This window comes from Salarias fasciatus, chromosome 7 (genome assembly GCF_902148845.1).
Source record: "Salarias fasciatus chromosome 7, fSalaFa1.1, whole genome shotgun sequence".
In the NCBI taxonomy this organism is placed as follows: Eukaryota; Metazoa; Chordata; class Actinopteri; order Blenniiformes; family Blenniidae; genus Salarias; species Salarias fasciatus.
In genome coordinates this window covers 33,281,762-33,300,364 of record NC_043751.1, presented here as the reverse complement: position 1 = coordinate 33,300,364, position 18,603 = coordinate 33,281,762, and the positions used below count along the sequence as shown (strand labels likewise).

The 18,603-nt window shown below is 57.7% G+C and overlaps 2 protein-coding genes across 2 annotated transcripts in view; both read right to left on the bottom strand.

The window, feature by feature from the left end:
- Nucleotides 1-4,093, bottom strand: part of LOC115392398 (receptor-type tyrosine-protein phosphatase beta-like) — a 48,223-nt gene extending 44,130 nt beyond the window's left edge. Inside the window, exons 1-7 of the mRNA XM_030096989.1 lie at nt 4,087-4,093; nt 3,492-4,013; nt 2,484-2,756; nt 1,973-2,233; nt 1,232-1,492; nt 857-1,126; nt 511-774 (exon numbers count right to left, since the gene is read on the bottom strand). Coding sequence (XP_029952849.1) covers nt 511-774; nt 857-1,126; nt 1,232-1,492; nt 1,973-2,233; nt 2,484-2,756; nt 3,492-4,013; nt 4,087-4,093 — 1,858 coding nt within the window. The remainder of the gene's footprint in view (nt 1-510; nt 775-856; nt 1,127-1,231; nt 1,493-1,972; nt 2,234-2,483; nt 2,757-3,491; nt 4,014-4,086) is intronic.
- On the bottom strand, nt 3,898-10,871 carry LOC115391385 (extensin-1-like). The gene is made up of 3 exons (XM_030095620.1): nt 10,807-10,871; nt 4,929-6,541; nt 3,898-4,013 (listed from the first exon to the last, which is right to left on the bottom strand). Exon 2 carries the CDS (start codon nt 6,458-6,460, stop codon nt 5,573-5,575), a length of 888 nt encoding a protein of 295 aa, XP_029951480.1. The 5' UTR covers nt 6,461-6,541; nt 10,807-10,871; the 3' UTR covers nt 3,898-4,013; nt 4,929-5,572.
- Between the last annotated feature and the right edge of the window lie 7,732 nt (nt 10,872-18,603).

The window sequence follows — 18,603 nt, the reverse complement described above, 5'->3', positions numbered from 1 at the left end:
GTGAGGCCGGGCGGACGTCCCCGGGGTGAGGCGGACGTCCCCAACGGACGTCCCCAACGGACGTCCCCGGTCGGAGCGTCCCCAGGCAGACGTCCCCAGGCGGACGTCCCCGACGGACGTCGCCGGGCGGAGCGTCCCCAGGCAGATGTCCCCAGGCGGACGTCCCCAAAGGACGTCCCTGACGGACGTCCCTGACGGACGTCCCCGGTCGGAGCGTCCCCGGTCGGAGCGTCCCCAGGCGGACGTCCCCGGTCGGAGCGTCCCCAGGCGGACGTCCCCAACGGACGTCCCCGACGGACGTCCCCGGTCGGAGCGTCCCCAGGCGGACGTCCCCAGGTGGACGTCCCCGACGGACATCCCCGGTCGGAGCGTCCCCGGTCGGAGCGTCCCCGGTCGGAGCGTCCCCAGGCGGACGTCCCCAGGCGGACGTCCCCGACGGACTTCCCCGGTCGGACGTCCCCATGCGGACTTCCCTGGTCGGACGTCCCCGGGCGGAGCGTCCCAACGCACCGGTCCAGGTCCAGGCCGAGGTGGAGGCGCTGAGGTTGCCGCTGCTGGTCGTCACGGTGACGGTGTAGCGGCGTCCCGGGGTGAGGCCGGTGAAGGTGCAGTCCACCGCCTCCCTGTGGACGGTCCTCTGAGTGGGCGGGGCCTCGTCCTCGGCGTCCCGCAGCTGCACGGTGAGCCCGTCCCACTGGCCCGGGGGCGTCCTCCACCGGACCGTCAGAGACGCCGGGTCGGCCTGCAGGGGGAGCAGCTGCACGGCGGCGGGGGCTGCGGGGACACGCGGCGTCCGGTGATCCGTCCCGGCCCGGAGACGCCGGAGACGCCGGAGACGTGACCGTGAGACACTTACCGACGCGTCCGGCGCAGCGGGCCGAGCTTCCCAGCGTCCCGCTGTGGGCGGAGACCTCGGCGGTGTAGACCCGGCCCGGGACCAGGTCCAGGCCGGCGCCGGGGAACAGGAGCCGCGTCTCCATCCGTCCCAGGCTCTGGTTCACCAGGACCCGCGTCCCGTCCCTCAGGACCACGCCGTAGCCGTCCCACTCGCCCGCCGGCGCCGTCCAGCTGAGACGCAGCCCGCCGCCGTCCGCCACCATGGACAGGCCGGACGGCGGCGCCGGGACTGAGGGACGGAGACGGGACGCGTCAGAGACAGGAGGCTCACCGAAGAGACGCCCCGTCTCACCTGTCCTCCCTCGCCGCCTCACCCGTCGTCCCCCCGTCTCACCTGTCCTCCCCCACACGCTGCTGTCCGAGCCGAGTCCTCCCGTCCAGGTCCTCACCGTCAGCTGGTACCGCCGTCCGGGCGTCAGACCGTCGAACGCCGCCCGGGTGACGTTGGGCGGGACCCGGCGCTGCTGGGGGGAGGAGCCTGAGGCCCACAGGGTCAGCTGGTACTCCTCCACCCCCCCGGCGGGCGGAGTCCAGGACGCTCCGAGACGCTGAGAGCTCTCACTGAGCAGGACAAGCTCCGACACGGGGCCAGGGACTGGGGGGACGGGGGGACGGGGGGACAGCGGGACGCAGGGGCAGGGGGGGGGCGGGGGAGGGACGGGGGACGCAGAGGCAGGGGGGGGACGGGGGAGGGACGGGGGGACAGGGGGACAGGCGAACAGGGGGACAGGCGGACAGGGGGACGCAGAGGCAGGGGGGGGATGGGGGAGGGACAGGGGGACAGGGGGACAGGCGGACAGGGGGACAGGCGAACAGGGGGACGCAGGGGCGGGGGGGAGAGGGACTTATTCAACATTAAAACTCTTCTGGAAGTATGAAAAAAATGCTTCTATGACTGAGGATGAGGATGAGGATGAAGGTGAGGGTGAGGTGAGGGTGAGATGAGGGTGAGGTGAGGGTGAGGTGAGGGTGAGGTGAGGGTGAGGTGAGGGTGAGGTGAGGTCACTCATCCGTCCTCCAGGGGACTGTTGATCTTCACCTCTGACCGTTTGAGAAAACATCCCATAATAATCACCTGTGAGCAGCTGAGTGGAGGCGGAGCTCCTCCGGCCGAAGGCCTCTGTTGCCACGGTGACGCTGTAGCGCGTCCCCGGCCGCAGGACGTCCAGCTGCATGGAGGAGGTGGAGTTCTGGACGGAGACGTTCCTCAGCAGAGACCCGTCCTCGTCCCACAGCTCCACCCACAGCCGCTCCACCCGGCCCGCCTCCACCCGCCACCACAGGGAGGCGCTGTCCCGGGACGAGGACACCCGCAGGCCCGCCACCGCTGGAGGAGCTGGAAGGACCAGACTGGACATCTGTCTCACCTGTATCTGTCCAGTCCCGCCTGTCCCTGTTCAGTCCCGCCTGTCCCTGTCCGGTCCCGCCTGTCCCTGTTCAGTCCCGCCTGTCCCTGTTCAGTCCCACCTGTCCCTGTCCGGTCCCGCCTGTCCCTGTCCGGTCCTGCCTGTCCCTGTTCAGTCCCACCTGTCCCTGTCCGGTCCCGCCTGTCCCTGTCTGGTCCCGCCTGTCCCTGCTGGTCTCACCTGTGGCCGTGGTGGTCTGGACCGGACTGGACGTCTTGTCCCCTGATGAAGCCGCCACACTGACAGTGTACAGGGTTCCGGGCTGAAGGGAGCTGAATGTGGTCTGGACGACAGAACCCACAATCCTCCTGCTGACAGAAGACCCGGTCCTGTTGTCATGGAGACGGACGTGGTACCAGTCCACATGACCCTCAGAGGGACACCAGGACACCCGGAGACCTGCAGGCTGGCTCTGATCCAGCTGAGCCTCCAGGAGAACCGGACTGACCGGGTCTGAGGCACACACACACACACACACACACACACACACACACACACACACACACACACACACACACACACACACACACACATTGACATAATGTACTACCCAGACCCTAAACCTGACCTGAACCCGGTTCTAACCCCGACCCAAAAATCAAGTCTGGAGAAAAGTGAGGACGGCAAAAATGTCCTCGCTCTGTAAAAATGTCCTCTGTTGGTTATAAAGTCTTCCCGGTCCTCACACAGTGGCTCAGCTTCCTGTGAACCAAGAAACCTGAACAGAACGTTCTCCTGTCTGGTTCTCCTGTCTGGTTCTCCTGTCTGGTTCTCCTGTCTGGTTCTCCTGTCTGGTTCTCACCTGTCTGGTTCTCCTGTCTGGTTCTGTCTGGTTCTCACCTGTCTGGTTCTCACCTGTCTGGTTCTCACCTGTCTGGTTCTCCTGTCTGGTTCTCCTGTCTGGTTCTCCTGTCTGGTTCTCCTGTCTGGTTCTGTCTGGTTCTCACCTGTCTGGTTCTCCTGTCTGGTTCTGTCTGGTTCTCACCTGTCTGGTTCTCCTGTCTGGTTCTCCTGTCTGGTTCACCTGTCTGGTTCTCCTGTCTGGTTCTCCTGTCTGGTTCACCTGTCTGGTTCTCACCTGTCTGGTTCTCACCTGTCTGGTTCTCCTGTCTAGTTCTCCTGTCTGGTTCACCTGTCTGGTTCTCCTGTCTGGTTCTCACCTGTCTGGTTCTCCTGTCTGGTTCTCACCTGTTCTCACGGAGCTGCTGGTCCTGTGCTGGTCCCTCCTGGAGACCGCTGTGATCCAGTACTGAGTTCCAGGCTGCAGTCCCCCGACTTCACACAGCAGGGACTGGGAGAGCGCCCCCTGCTGGCAGCGGGCTGTCTGCGGCTCTGCGGGGCTCAGCAGCTGGAAGCCACAGCCGCTGCCGCTGGAGGAGATCTGCACCACCACGGAGCGGGGGGTGGAGCGCACCTCCGTCAGGTGAGCAGAGCAGGGGGGGAGGGGGGAACTGGGGGGGCTGGGGGCGGAGCTGGGGGGGTGGGGGGAGCTGCTGGGGCCAGAGGGGCTTGGGGAACTGGGGGAACTGGGGGGGCTGGGGGCGGAGCTGGGGGGGTGGGGGGAGCTGCTGGGGCCGGGGGCGCTGGAGGAACTGGGGAACTGGGGGGGCTGGGGGCGGAGCTGGGGGGGTGGGGGGAGCTGCTGGGGCCGGGGGCGCTGGAGGAACTGGGGGAACTTGGGGGGCGGGGCAGCCAGGTGGAGGTGTACACCTGGAACAGTGGAGAATGGATGAGCCCTGAAAACCATCAGCAGTCCCAGCAAAGGTGAACAGACAGAGAGCACCCGTCATCCACCCGTCATCCACCCGTCATCCACCCGTCATCCACCAGTCATCCACCCGTCATCCACCAGTCATCCACCCGTCATCCACCCGTCATCCACCCGTCATCCACCCGTCATCCACCAGTCATCCACCCATCATCCACCCGTCATCCACCCATCATCCACCCGTCATCCACCCGTCATCCACCCATCATCCATCCGTCATCCACCAGTCATCCACCCGTCATCCACCTGTCATCCACCCGTCATCTACCCATCATCCACCCGTCATCCACCAGTCATCCACCAGTCATCCACCCGTCATCCACCCGTCACCCACCAGTCATCCACCCGTCATCCACCAGTCATCCACCCGTCATCCACCTGTCATCCACCCGTCATCCACCTGTCATCTACCCATCATCCACCCGTCATCCACCCGTCATCCACCAGTCATCCACCCGTCATCCACCCGTCACCCACCAGTCATCCACCAGTCATCCACCCGTCATCCACCAGTCATCTACCCATCATCCACCCGTCATCCACCCGTCATCCACCAGTCATCCACCCATCATCCACCCATCATCCACCCGTCATCCACCCGTCACCCACCAGTCATCCACTAGTCATCCTCCCATCATCCACCCGTCATCCACCCGTCACCCACCCAACATCCATCATCATCCACCCATCCATCATACATCCATCACCCATCATTTATCTATCATCCACCTGTCCATAATCCATCCATCATCCATCTAGCATCAATCATCCATCCATCCATCCATTAATCCATCATTCATCCATCATTCATCCATCCATCATCCTTCCGTCCATCCACCCTGCAGTCCTGTACTCACAGGTGAGGCGGTGCTCCCGGGTGGAGGAGTGGTCTCAGTGATGGAGGTGTTTGCAGGTGAGCCTCTGGTGGTGGATGTAGAAGGTGGTGCTGCTCCAGTCACGGTGGGGGTGGAGGCGGTGGATGCTGGTTTGGGTGTAGGTGTTGTTGGAGGTGGCGTGACGGATGGCCCTGCTGGAGGACTGGAGGTGGTGTCACCAGAACGTTGGCTGGTGGGTGGAGATGGAGCTGAGGTTGGCTCTGTGGAGAGCTCCACCCACGTCTGTGAACGGAGGGTGGAGGCTGGTGCTGTAGGTTGAGGCAGGGAGTGAGGAGAGGGTGGAGCCAGAGTCGTGGCCACTGTGGAGGGTGGAAGTGTGAAGGTGGTGTAACGCTGTGAAGAAGCAAAGGAACCCTCTGAAGGTGGAGGTTCAGAGACCTCAGGGCCGCCAGGCTTCTCCACCTTTGCTTGTCCTCCACCTGCTCCTCGACCTCCTGGGCTCAGCGGCAATGAAGCATCGGAGGGCGTAGCCGTCGCTCCACCTCCTCCACCTCCTCCACCCGATGAACTGTCCTCTGATGTGAAGGTGGAGCTGTCTTCAGCTTGGTGGGTGGAGCTCCCCTCTGCCTGGTGGATGGAGGTCTCCTCTGCTTGGTGGGTGGAGCTCAACTGTGGTTGGTGGGTGGAGCTGGATGGTGGTTGGTGGGTGGAGCTCCCATGTGACTGCTGGGTGGAGCCCAACAGTGGGTGGTGGGCGGAGCTTGATGGTGCTTGGTGGGTGGAGGTCTTCTCTGCCTGGTGGGTGGAGGTCCTTTCTGTGTGGTGGGTGGAGGTCTCAATTGCCTGGTGGGTAGAGCGCCCCTGTTTTTGGTGGGTGGAGGTGTCCTCTGCGTGGTGGGTGGAGGTCTCCTCTGCCCGTTGGGTGGAGGTCTCCTCTGCCTGTTGGGTGGAGGTCTCCTCTGTGTGGTGGGTGGAGGTCTCCTCTGCCCGTTGGGTGGAGGTCTCCTCTGTGTGGTGGGTGGAGGTCTCCTCTGCCCGTTGGGTGGAGGTCTCTGCATGGTGGGTGGAGGTCTCCTCTGCCTGTTGGGTGGAGGTCTCCTCTGCCTGGTGGGTGGAGGTCTCCTCTGCCCGTTGGGTGGAGGTCTCTGCATGGTGGGTGGAGGTCTCTGCCTGTTGGGTGGAGGTCTCCTCTGTGTGGTGGGTGGAGGTCTCCTCTGCCCGTTGGGTGGAGGTCTCCTCTGCCCGTTGGGTGGAGGTCTCCTCTGTGTGGTGGGTGGAGGTCTCCTCTGCCCGTTGGGTGGAGGTCTCCTCTGCCCGTTGGGTGGAGGTCTCTGCATGGTGGGTGGAGGTCTCCTCTGCCCGTTGGGTGGAGGTCTCCTCTGCGTGGTGGGTGGAGGTCTCCTCTGTGTGGTGGGTGGAGGTCTCTGCATGGTGGGTGGAGGTCTCCTCTGCCTGTTGGGTGGAGGTCTCTGCCTGGTGGGTGGAGGTCTCCTCTGCCTGTTGGGTGGAGGTCTCTGCCTGGTGGGTGGAGGAGTACCACGCCCTTGAGCCATCAGGGTTCCGGGTTCCGGGTCGGGTTCCGGAGTTTGTTGGTTCCACAGATGAAGAGGGGAACCCAGACCGAGGCCAAGGTTCTGGAAGAAGGAACACAGATCATACAGCAGCGGTCGAAAACTGGTGGCCCGTGGGCCAAAAGTGGCCCGCAAATAATGACATCTGGCCGCCAGATGGTGTAGAGACTGTGAAGCGGCTGGTAGGTGGAGGCAGGACCTCCACCCTCACCCTGTCAGGACCAGCTCCTCCTGAACCACCTGGACCCATGATCGGGTCTCTTTGGCCCGGCTCGGCCCGGATCCGCTGAGACTGAACTGGTCTGAGAGAGAACCGGTCTGAGAGAGAACCGGTCTGAGAGAGAACCAGTCTGAGAGAGAACCGGTCTGAGAGAACCAGTCTGAGAGAGAACTGGTCTGAGAGAACCAGTCTGAGAGAGAACCGGTCTGAGAGAACCAGTCTGAGAGAGAACCGGTCTGAGAGAGAACCGGTCTGAGAGAGAACCGGTCTGAGAGAGAACCGGTCTGAGAGAGAACCGGTCTGAGAGAGAACCGGTCTGAGAGAGAACCGGTCTGAGAGAGAACCGGTCTGAGAGAGAACCGGTCTGAGAGAGAACTGCTCTACGCCGTCGACTCTGCCCTGTTTCTACTGATCTACAACATAAACCAGAGACGAGCAGAAACCTGCTCTGGTCTCCAAACCGAGGCTCTGGACCAACCAGCACCGCACCGGCAGCCCAGAGGACGGTCCGCCTCCACCCGCCTAGGGGACGCCGTCACCAGCGAGACCTGGTCTGAAGCTGAGACGGACTGGAGAGTCTAGCTGCCTGTTGGGTTTGGGTCAGTCCAGTAGCGACTCTGGTCCCAGCAGGACCTCCAGCTCTGGACGAAGACAGCTGACCCCTCATCACTTCTCTATGGCTGGACGCCGTGGTCCTCCACCGAAGACACACCAAACCAACACCTGTCCAACCTGTCCACGTACGCTGCATCGTGCACAGTAAGCGGCGAGCCCGTGTCCCAGACGTGGACCTGCCAGAGCGAGCGGGGGAAGGGCGAGTGTAGCAGCTCAGCTACGCCGGGTTGGACATGTCTCCAGGACGCCTGATGTCCTACAGCAAGCTGCAGCAGGGACACGTTAGCGTGGGTCAGAATCTCCGCTATAAAAACGTCCTCAAGTGTCTCATGAAACCTGGACAGACTGACGGAGACACTGGGGGACAGAAAGCCTCTGACCGGCCACCTGCACCAAACCATCAGACGTGTCCAAGAGACAAGAAGAACTGAGTGCCTGTCCACTCATGATGGCCGTCTCGCCGTTCTGTTGCCAGAGATTCAACAGGGACCATGTAGACCCAGAGCCGGTCTTGAGGCTCGGCTACGCCCACAAGGTACAACAACACCAACCTTCATTCAGAACACCTCCAACCCTCTGTCCCCGTCCACATGGACGGACAGCCAAAGACCCTGTGGTCCAGACCCTGCTGCGGTGTTTCAGGGTAGTTTCTGGGTTCAGCGTGTTGTTGTCTCTTCGTCCGGTTGTTCAGGGGTCAGGGTGTTGTCTCTTCTTCTGGTTGTTCAGGGGTCAGGGTGTTGTCTCTTCTTCTGGTTGTTTGGGGGTCATGGTGTTGTTGCCTATTCGTCCAGGGTGTTGCCTCTTCGTCCGGTTGTTTGGGGGTCAGGGTGTTGTTGTCTCTTCATCCAGGGTGTTGTCTCTTCTTTCAGTTGTTCAGGGGTCAGGGTGTTGTCTCGTCGTCCCGTTGTTTGTGGGTCAGGGTGTTATTGTCTCTTCATCCGGTTGTTCAGGGTTCAGGGTGTAGTTGTCCCTTCGTCCGGTTGTTCAGGGGTCAGGTTGTTGTTGTCTGTTCGTCCGGTTGTTTGGGGGTCAGGGTGTTGTTGTCTCTTCATCCAGGGTGTTGTCTCTTCTTCCAGTTGTTAAGGGGTCAGGGTGTTGTCTCTTCTTCTTGTTGTTTGGGGGTCAGGGTGTTGTTGTCTCTTCGTCCGGTTGTTCAGGGGTCAGGTTGTTGTTGTCTCTTCGTCCAGGGTGTTGCCTCTTCTTCTGGTTGTTCAGGGGTCAGGGTGTTGTCTCTTTGTCCGGTTGTTTAGGGTTCAGGGTGTTGTTGTCTCTTCGTCCAGGGTGTTGTCTCTTCGTCCGGTTGTTCAGGGGTCAGGGTGGAGTTGCCTCTTCGTCCGGTTGTTCAGGGGTCAGGGTGTAGTAGTCTCTTCATCCGGTTGTTCAGGGGTCAGGGTGTTGTTGTCTCTTCGTCCGGTTGTTCAGGGGTCAGGGTGTAGTAGTCTCTTCGTCCGGTTGTTCAGGGGTCAGGGTGTTGTTGTCTCTTCGTCCGGTTGTTCAGGGGTCAGGGTGTTGTCTCTTCTTTCGGTTGTTCAGGGGTCAGGGTGTTGTTGTCTCTTCGTCCGGTTGTTCAGGGGTCAGGGTGTTGTCTCTTCGTCTGGTTGTTCAGGGGTCAGGGTGTTGACTCTTCGTCCGGTTGTTCAGGGGTCAGGGTGTTGTCTCTTCGTCCGGTTGTTCGGGGTTCAGGGTGTTGCTCTCAGCAGTGAAGGATCAGCTGTGAGGCGTTCAGGGTCCACAGTCACAATCCGTCCTTTCAGATCAGAGTTCTGGTCAAACATCAGTAAAGACTCACAGTCGGAGCTTCTATACGGTTGTTTTCTGAGGAGAAGCGATGGTTCACATGGAAATGGTTCTAAACTGTTGGCAATACGGAATTCCAATGATTTATTATAACGTTCTGTATTTCACACATTCTTGTCTTGCTGACAGCTTGTTGAACAGGCTGGTGACTGGAGACAGCCGCAGGACGTCCAGCGGCTGTCTCCTGGTTCAGAATCCAGCTGATTGGTTCTTGACTCTGAGTGAAGCAGAAGACGTCGACGTTCTGACGTTCCGACGTTCTCAGTGGGTGAAACAACCGGCTAAACCTCCAAACTTCAACAACCAGATGAAACAACAACGGAACAGAAAACAGCCGCTCCACCCAGAAACTAAACCGACCAGAACAGCGTTCCCCTCCTTCTCTCCGAGCCGCCGCTACCTCGCTCAGATCCGTCCTCTCAGACCCGTCCTCTCAGATCCGTCCTCTTAGGACCGTCCTCTCAGATCCGTCCTCTCAGATCCATCCTCTTAGGACCGTCCTCTCAGATCCGTCCTCTTAGGACCATCCTCTCAGATCCGTCCTCTCAGAACCGTCCTCTCAGAACCGTCCTCTCAGACCTGTCCTCTCAGAACCGTCCTCTCAGACCTGTCCTCTCAGAACCGTCCTCTCAGAACTGTCCTCTCAGACCCGTCTTCTCAGGACTGACCTGTCCTCGATAACAACCTGTCCATTCTGTCCCAGACGCTCAGCTTTAAACCTTCAGTCCTCCGTCTCAGGAGCAGAGACGCGTCCCGTCCACGGATGCTGGAGCTCGAAGGAATCCTCTAGAGCAGCTAGCTCGTCGGTGCTAACAGCTAAGCTAACAGCTAAGCTAACAGCTGACTGAGACACGGTTTCGTCTATCAGCAGCTACTTTTACAAAGCGTCCCTGAAGGCAGCAGGATGCAGGTGGTTCTCTGGATCGGAGGGTTCCAGGTTCCACCGGGGTGGAGGTTCAGGCTGAGGGTGGAGGTCCTGCCTCCACCTGCCTCCACCCAGCTGCTGCCTCACACTCTACTCCATCTGGCAGCCAGATAGTATTGTTCCCAGGCCAATAGTGGCCCGCGGGCCGCCAGTTGACAGCCACTGCTGTAGAGCATCTTCCTCCTCTAACATCAACGTGTGTGTGTGTGTGTGTGTGTGTGTGTGTGTGTGTGTGTGTGTGTGTGTGTGTGTGTGTGTGTGTGTGTTCTCGTATTTCTATCCTTGTTGGGGCCAAATGTCCCCACAAGGATAGCAAAACGTGGAACGACGTGCCTTGTGGGACCTTTTTCCGGTCCTAAGTAGGAGAAACAGTGTTTTCTTGACCATGTTGTTGTTACTGAAAAAAGTAAAAGGTCAAAAACATTTCTTTAGGGTTAGGCTTTGTTGTGGTGTGGGTTAGGGTTAGGGTAAGGGTCAGGGTTAGGGGCTAGACATGAATGGGAGTCAATGGACGGTCCCCACAAGGATAGAAATACAAGACTGTGTGTGTGTGAGTGTGTGTGAGTGTGTGTGAGTGTGTGTGAGTGTGTGTGTGTCAGAAGTTGCTGGACAGTCAAACAAATCTGAATTCTGAATCTGAGGAAAAATAATCTGACTGATGACGGAACTACAGATGATCCTCCTCCTCCTCCTCCTCCTCTTCCTCCTCCTCCTCCTCCTCCTCTTCCTCCTCCTCCTCCTCCTCCTCCTCCTCCTCCTCCTCCTACTCACCTGCCCAGGTGTGGAGCAGCAGTAGAGCCAGCAGCAGCAGAGAGTCCATGCTGCCTCTCGGTCGTCCGGCGCTACACTGCTCCACTGCTCCACCGCGCCGCTGACAGGATGTGCTGCCTGCAGGAGGAAGAGGAGGAGGAGGAGGAGGAGCAGGAACACTTCCTCCTATTGTGTTCTGTGAACTGTGGAGGTCTGAGGAGGAGACGAGGAGTCGGAAATACCAGAGGACATCCTCACTGGAGGAGGAGGAGGAGGAGGAGAGGAGGAAGAGGAGGAGGAGGAGGAGGAGGAGGAGGAGGAGGAGGAGGAGGAGGAGAGGAGGAGGAAGAGGAGGAGGAGGAGGAGGAGGAAGAGGAGGAGGAGGAAGAGGAGGAGGAAGAGGAGGAGGAAGAGGAGGAGGAAGAGGAGGAGGAGGAGGAGGAGGAGGAGGAGGAGAGGAGGAGGAAGAGGAGGAGGAGGAGGAGGAGGAGAGGAGGAAGAGGAGGAGGAGGAGGAGGAAGAGGAGGAGGAAGAGGAGGAGGAGGAGGAGGAGGAGGAGAGGAGGAGGAAGAGGAGGAGGAAGAGGAGGAGGAAGAGGAGGAGGAGGAGGAGGAGGAGGAGGAGGAGAGGAGGAGGAAGAGGAGGAGGAGGAGGAGGAGGAGAGGAGGAAGAGGAGGAGGAGGAAGAGGAGGAGGAAGAGGAGGAGGAGGAGGAGGAGGAGGAGGAGGAGGAGGAGAGGAGGAGAGGAGGAGGAGGAAGAGGAGGAGGAAGAGGAGGAGGAGGAGGAGGAGGAGAGGAGGAGGAAGAGGAGGAGGAGGAGGAGGAGGAGAGGAGGAAGAGGAGGAGGAGGAGGAGGAGAGGAGGAAGAGGAGGAGGAGGAGGAGGAGAGGAGGAGGAGGAGGAGGAGGAGGAGGAGAGGAGGAAGAGGAGGAGGAGGAGGAGGAGAGGAGGAAGAGGAGGAGGAGGAGGAGGGGAGGAGGAGGAGAGGAGGAGGAGAGGAGGAGGAGGAGGAGGAGAGGAGGAAGAGGAGGAGGAGGTGGAGGAGGAGGAGAGGAGGAAGAGGAGGAGGAGGAGGAGGAGGGGACACACACACACACACACACACACACACACACACACACACACACACACACACACACACACAGTTCCGTTCGTTCTAGTTTCAATTAAAAAGGAAAATCCTGAACCTCCTTCGCTGCCGTTCCTCCTGAAGCCCGAGCCGTCAGACCTGCTGAGACCAAGCTGCTGCGTTTCTCACTGAAACCGCAGTTTTCAGGGAAAGGCCTTAAATTTCTCTTTTCAAATTTCAATTCTTAAATCACTGTAAATCACTGTAAGAAAACCTGCAGAGTTTCCGGTGGAACACTGGCAGCTGTAGAGGACATTTTGCAGAACAGAACAGTCGTTCGTTTACGGTGTTTTGCTGTAAAAATCTGAGGCGAAACAGGAATCTGTTCACAGTAATCTGTCAAAATTACAGTCTGTCAGTCAGAAACACCACAGAAACTGCAGGACGCGTTACGGTACTTTACTGCAGCTCGGTCAAATTTACAGTTAATTACAGAATGTCACCGGAAAAGGTTCAGTCAAACACCGAGGAATTCCAGCCGCCTGGCACAGACTTCTCAGTCGGCCACAGTCTGAAACGCCGCAGCGACTGTAAAGACAATCAGAATAAAGCCGGCTGAGCCCGGCCACTCACAGACCTGGGACTCTGTTCCTGCATCGACACGCTCTCTGGAAACAGATGGAACCGATCCAACAGGTCCAGGATTCTCACAAAGAACCACGTGTCCACATGAGGGATAGTCCGGCCTGGGCCGACCGGGGCCGACCGGGGCCGACCCGGCCGACCGGGGCCGACCGGGGCCGACCGGGGCCGACCGGGGCCGACCGGGGCCGACCTGAGCCGACCGGGGGCCGACCGGGGCCGACCGGGGGCCGACCGGGGCCGACCGGGGCCGACCTGAGCCGACCGGGGCCGACCGGGGCCGACCGGGGCCGACCGGGGCCCCGGTGACCGGGGCCGACCGGGGCCGACCCGGCCGACCTGGCCAACCGGGGCCGACCGGGGCCGACCGGGGCCGACCGGGGCCGACCCGGCCGACCGGGGCCGACCGGGGCCGACCCGGCCGACCGGGGCCGACCGGGGCCGACCGGGGCCGACCGGGGCCGACCCGGCCGACCGGGGCCGACCGGGGCCGACCCGGCCGACCGGGGCCGACCGGGGCCGACCCCGCCGACCGGGGCCGACCGGGGCCGACCGGGGCCGACCGGGGCCGACCCGGCCGACCGGGGCCGACCGGGGCCGACCGGGGCCGACCCGGCCGACCGGGGCCGACCCGGCCGACCGGGGCCGACCGGGGCCGACCCCGCCGACCGGGGCCGACCCCGCCGACCGGGGCCGACCGGGGCCGACCGGGGCCGACCGGGGCCGACCGGGGCCGACCGGGGCCGACCGGGGCCGACCGGGGCCGACCGGGGCCGACCGGGTCCGACCGAAAGCGCCTGCTGGTTAACGGAGCCGCAGTCAGCCAATCAGGAGCTGCCCTCTGCTTCTGCAGGTCACTTCTACAATTAGGGGGACCAACTGTCCTCTTTGACCCGGACATGTCCACGGTCTACGTCCTGTCCGGGGGGGCCGGGCGGGTTTTTTAAGCTCAAGGTCCGGGGTTCATGTTTCTCAGCACGGGAACGAAACCTGACCGGCGCTTTGCACACAATGCTATGATACTTTGACGTAATTACCAACACACACACACACACACACACACACACACACTGAACGGAGAAGACGGTGCTGTTCAGACAGCAGAGCGCTGCTGCTGCTTCTTCTTCTTCTTCTTCTTCTTCGGTGGTGTTTAACGGCGGATGGCACCATTTCAACATTAGCGCCTCCTGTCGCTGTAGAGTGGGATCAGAGAACAATCTAAATTCTGCTTATTAACCCCGTTAACACAAGGCATGAGATCAATGCATTCCGACTGTTTCCAGCACTGTTTAAGGAGAACTGATGGATTCCTTCTCTACTTCATTCCACAGCGGAGCAGGACAAGGCCGAAGCTTCAGAGCAGCTTCTCAGATGAACTGCAAAAAAAATTCCAAGACACTGAGATGAAAAATAGAATGCAGAAGAAAAGCAGGATGAAGAAAACAGTGACAGATTGACAGTGTCTATCCTTTTTGTTTGTTGAGTTGGTGTTTTGGTGAGACTCTTCTATTCTTCTATCTTATTACAGTTAAGAATTATATTGTTGAACCTGGATTTTCTAACAGAAGATTCATATTTAGAACATTAATATTTGTAAAGAGTCTAAGAGAGAGAGCCATTATGTTGTTACAAGTTTTTTTCAACATTTCTTAACTTTTCATTTTATTTTGTTAAATAAGTTAATTTAGCATAATAAAGCAAGTTCATCAACCTCAGAGGAGCCGATGTGAACACGTGTCTGAAGCCCCCCCCCCGGGCCTCGTTTTTCAAATTCAGAATATGGTCACCCTATGCAACAAGCTTCTGCTTGACTCATTTCGTTGTAACAAAGGCTAATGTGCGGCTTGTAGCCAGTGGCGTTTTTTTGCTCAGGCCAACTAGGCGGCCGCCTCGGGCGGCAAACTCAAGGGCGCCGCCTGATGACGGGAAAACATCATTAAATACAATTCCCTTCATAAGCAGCAGCTTGGTAAGCCTCCATTCACACTGATGCTGCTATGTTGCTTAACAAATGGCGCCCTCTTCAGGTGAAGGCTCGCAGGTGCGCCCTCTGCTCAGAAACACCAAATGAGGAAAGGCGAAGGCGGGCGAGTTCCCGGCGACTGACGCAGGATCACTGGTGGCTGTAATCACTGGTAACAGCCCGCTGAGTAGCTACACATCGGACTGCTGCCATACAGGCTGCTTCTCACATTCCACCTAACAAAGAGAAAAAGCTTTTCTCTCTCACACACACACACACACACACACACACACACACACACCTTGTTTCCAATTCCAGACAATAAGATGTTCGTTATTTGGTACAGTCTGCTTCCTGACTGATGTGAATAGAAAAACAAAATAAATGTGTTGTTCTTTTCGTTTTAAAAACTTTTTTTCTATTATTTTGAGGTGTGTGTGTGTGTGTGTGTGTGGGGGTGGGGGGGTGGGGGGGTGTCAGCATGGTACCTAGGGATTCAGTGAGGCTAGAACCGCCACTGCTTGTAGCCCATAATTCATTTCATCTGAAGCTGTTTCTGCGTTACTGGAGGATTGTGGGGCTTTTCCGTCCTCCAGAGCCGAGCCGCCCGGCTTCCTGAACCAAAATAATCGAGAAACACTGAACCAGCTTGCTTGTATTGTAATCCAGTGTTTACATTCCAGTGTCTGACTGAAAGAAATCTCTTGTGCAGAAGCAAATATAAAAACACACATTAAAAATCATTAATTTATATTTTTGTTGATTTTTAGAAACATTTATTATGTTAGTAAATGTTGGTCCTTAACGTTGCAATCAGTGGTGGAATTCTAATGTCGCAGAGCGTTATTCATACATTTGAATATATTTAAGTAAAATCCAGCGGAGAGACGCTGCTGGGTTCTTGAACTGTGATCAGTGTTGGAACAAACGTGTTGATGGTCTGACTGAATGAATTCAGGCCTCTGACTCATTATGTTGCAGTTGACGGGTGTTTAGTGGCTCGATGCTGAAACTCGTCCCTTTCTGCACGTTTTCTGATAATAACACCCATAAAATGATCTGAAAATATTTCAAAATCAATCACGCAGCAGCTGCTGGCAGCACAGGGCCCTCAGGCCCAGCAGCCCTGCTGCTGTTATGTTGGCCAAAGCTGGACCATCGCTTCTATAAAACCAACATCACTGTTGGAAATATTATGAAAATGCAACTGTGAGGTGAAAACGCTGTACTGACGCGGTGAACACCCACAGACAACTTGTTATTTGTTCATTCTGTATTGCCCCTGGCTGACTGATGCCACAGAAGGCTCCACAGTCTGAACGCCGCAAAGATCCGTCTGGGTGAAATATTAATTTCAAAGTCAAAAGTCAAAAATCAAAGTCAGCTTTTTTGTGAATTTCTTCACATGTACTTGACATTCAAAGGAATCGAGATTACGTTTCTCAATATCCTTATGCGTTTACATGGACAACAGTAAAAGTGCAAGTGCACAAGACAAATCCTAAACTAAGTTAATAAATAAATAAATAAATAAATAAATAAAATGCAGTAGCTTAAATGCAAATATAAATATAAATATAACAGTAGCAGCAGGTGTGTGCAATTTGCATATTTGTATGTGCAGAGTCTCAGCTTGGAGGGGGGGTCCAATGTTCCTAGACTGCTCCTGCCAGCCTGGTGTTCCTGGTGGCTGAGCGTGGAGGGAAGAGAGTCCAGCAGCCTCTCGGCCTGGTGGGAGAAGCTGTGAGTGAGTCTGCTGGTCCGGGAGCGGAGGCTGCTGCAGCTCCCTCCAGAGGGCAGGAGGCCGAACAGGCTGTGTGCAGGGCGATTTGCATCACTGACGACTGTGATGGCTTTGCGGGTGAGGCGGCGGTGTACAGGTCTTGCAGGGAGGGGAGTGGTGCACCAGTTATCCTCTCAGCTGTTCTCACAATGCGTTGTCGGGCCTTCCTGTTGTGGTCAGTGCAGCTCCCGCCCCACACGGTGATGCAGCTGTAAGGATGCTCTCAGTGGTTCCTCTGTAGAACGTGGTCACGATGGGCGGTGGAGCGCTTGCCCGCTTCAGGTTGTGCAGGAAGTAGCGGCGCTGCTGTGCTTTCTTGGCCAGTGCTGTTGTGTTGGTGGTCCAGGAGAGGTCGTCGCTGATGTACACACCCAGGAACTTGGTGCTGCTCACCCTTTCCACTGCAGCACCGTCGATGGTCAGTGGGGGGTGTTGGGTGTGGCTTCTCTGGAAGCTGACGACAATCTCTTGGGTCTTGCTGACGTTTAGCAGGAGGTTGTTGTCTGTGCACCATCTGGTCAGTAACTCCACCTCTTTCCTGTAGTGGGTCTCGTCGCCGTTGGTGATGAGGCCCACCAGTGTTGTGTCATCCGCAAACTTGAGGAGATGGTTGGAGCTGTGGGTTGATGTGCAGTCATGTGTCAGCAGGGTGAAGAGGAGGGGGCTGAGCACACAGCCTTGTGGGGCCCCTGTGCTCAGGGTGATGCTGCTTGAGATGTTGTTGCCGACACGCACCGCTTGAGGCCTCTGGCTGAGGAAATCCAGCAGCCAGTTGCAGAGGGAGGTGCTGAGGCCCAGTTTGTCCAGTTTGCAGATGAGTTGTTGTGGTATTATGGTGTTGAACGCTGAGCTGAAATCTATGAACAGCATTCTCACATATGAGTCTTTCTTTTCCAGGTGGGTGAGCGCTGGGCGGAGGGCAGAGCACGCTGCATCGTCTGTGGATCGTTGTGCTCTGTATGTGAACTGGTACGGGTCCGGGCTGGGGGGCAGGGTGGATTTGATGTGTGACAAGACGAGTCGTTCGAAGCACTTCATGATGATGGGTGTCAGTGCCACAGGACGGTAGTCGTTGAAGCAGGATGGGGATGATTTCTTGGGCACAGGTATGATGGTGGTGGCTTTGAAGCCTGATGGCACCGTGGCTTGCCTCAGGGAGGTGTTAAAGATGTCTGTGAAGACATGTTTCAGCTCCTCTGCACAGTCTTTCAGCACACTGCCAGGAATGTTGTCTGGACCCGCTGCTTTCCGGGTGTTGATTGTGGACAGTGTCCTCTTCGCGCTGGCGGCAGACAGGCACAGAGGCTGGTCGTGCGAAGGTGGTGGTGTTTTCTGTGGCCGAGTGGTGTTTTGTTCCTCAAAGCGTGCAAAAAAACTGTTCAGGTTGTTGAGCAGAGTGATGTCGCTCTCACAGCTTCATGGTGCAGGTTTGTAATCTGTCATAGCTTGAATGCCCTGCCATAGGCTCTGTGCATTCTTGCTGTCCTTGAAGTAGGAGGTTATCTTGTTTGTGTGATCTTGTTTTGCTTGCCTGATGCCACGGGACAGGTTGGCTCTCGCTGTTCTCAGAGCTGATTCATCCCCAGCTTTGAAGGTTTTGTCTCTGGCCTTCAGCAGCCTGTGGACGTCTCCTGCTAGCCATGGCTTCCGGTTAGCTCGAGTGGTGAAGCTCTCGATGTGGGTCACGTCGTCGATGCATTTGGTGATGTAGGAGGTCACAGTGTCTGTGTACATCAGACACATCAATGAGATTGTTGTAGGTGGCTGTAGAGCAGAGGTTGCCCCCTGTGGCCACACCCCTACTTCTTTCAGAGCAGGTTTGATCACTTTCACTCTCTCACTACGTTTACATGCAGCTAAAATTTGGGTTCAGGTCCGTATCTGGTTTCTGAAACATCAGGAAAACCCAACACTTCTGTTGCTGTTGTTGTTCGTTGGGGGAATGTAAGCAGCGACCAGCAGGATCGAACTTATCTCCCTCGGCAGGTAAAAAGGGCGACACTTCTCGATCATGAACTCCACCAGAGGTGAGCAGTGTTTGTATACCGCAGTGGCATCCCGGCACCACGCTTCGTGGATGTAAACACAGACGCCGCCACCACGCGTCTTCCCTCCTTCAACGAGAGCCCTGTCGGATCTGCAGCATGTTAGCTGTTCCAGTTGTATCGCCGAAGCCGGGATGTTGTCATTTAGCCAGGTTTCAGTGAAAACAAGCACACAACAGTCACTCACGTTGCGATGCGCCGAGCTCAGAAGTCGAATGTCGTCCATTTTGTTGTCCAGTGATCGTACGTTCGCCAGAAGGATAGATGGTATGGCTGGGCGAGTTGGCTTAGCCTCCAGCCTAGCTCGGACACCTCC

What these genes read in the sequence shown, in the direction of transcription:
- LOC115391385 (XM_030095620.1), bottom strand. Translation starts at nt 6,460, where the DNA reads ATGGCTCAAGGGCGTGGTACTCCTCCACCCACCAGGCAGAGACCTCCA.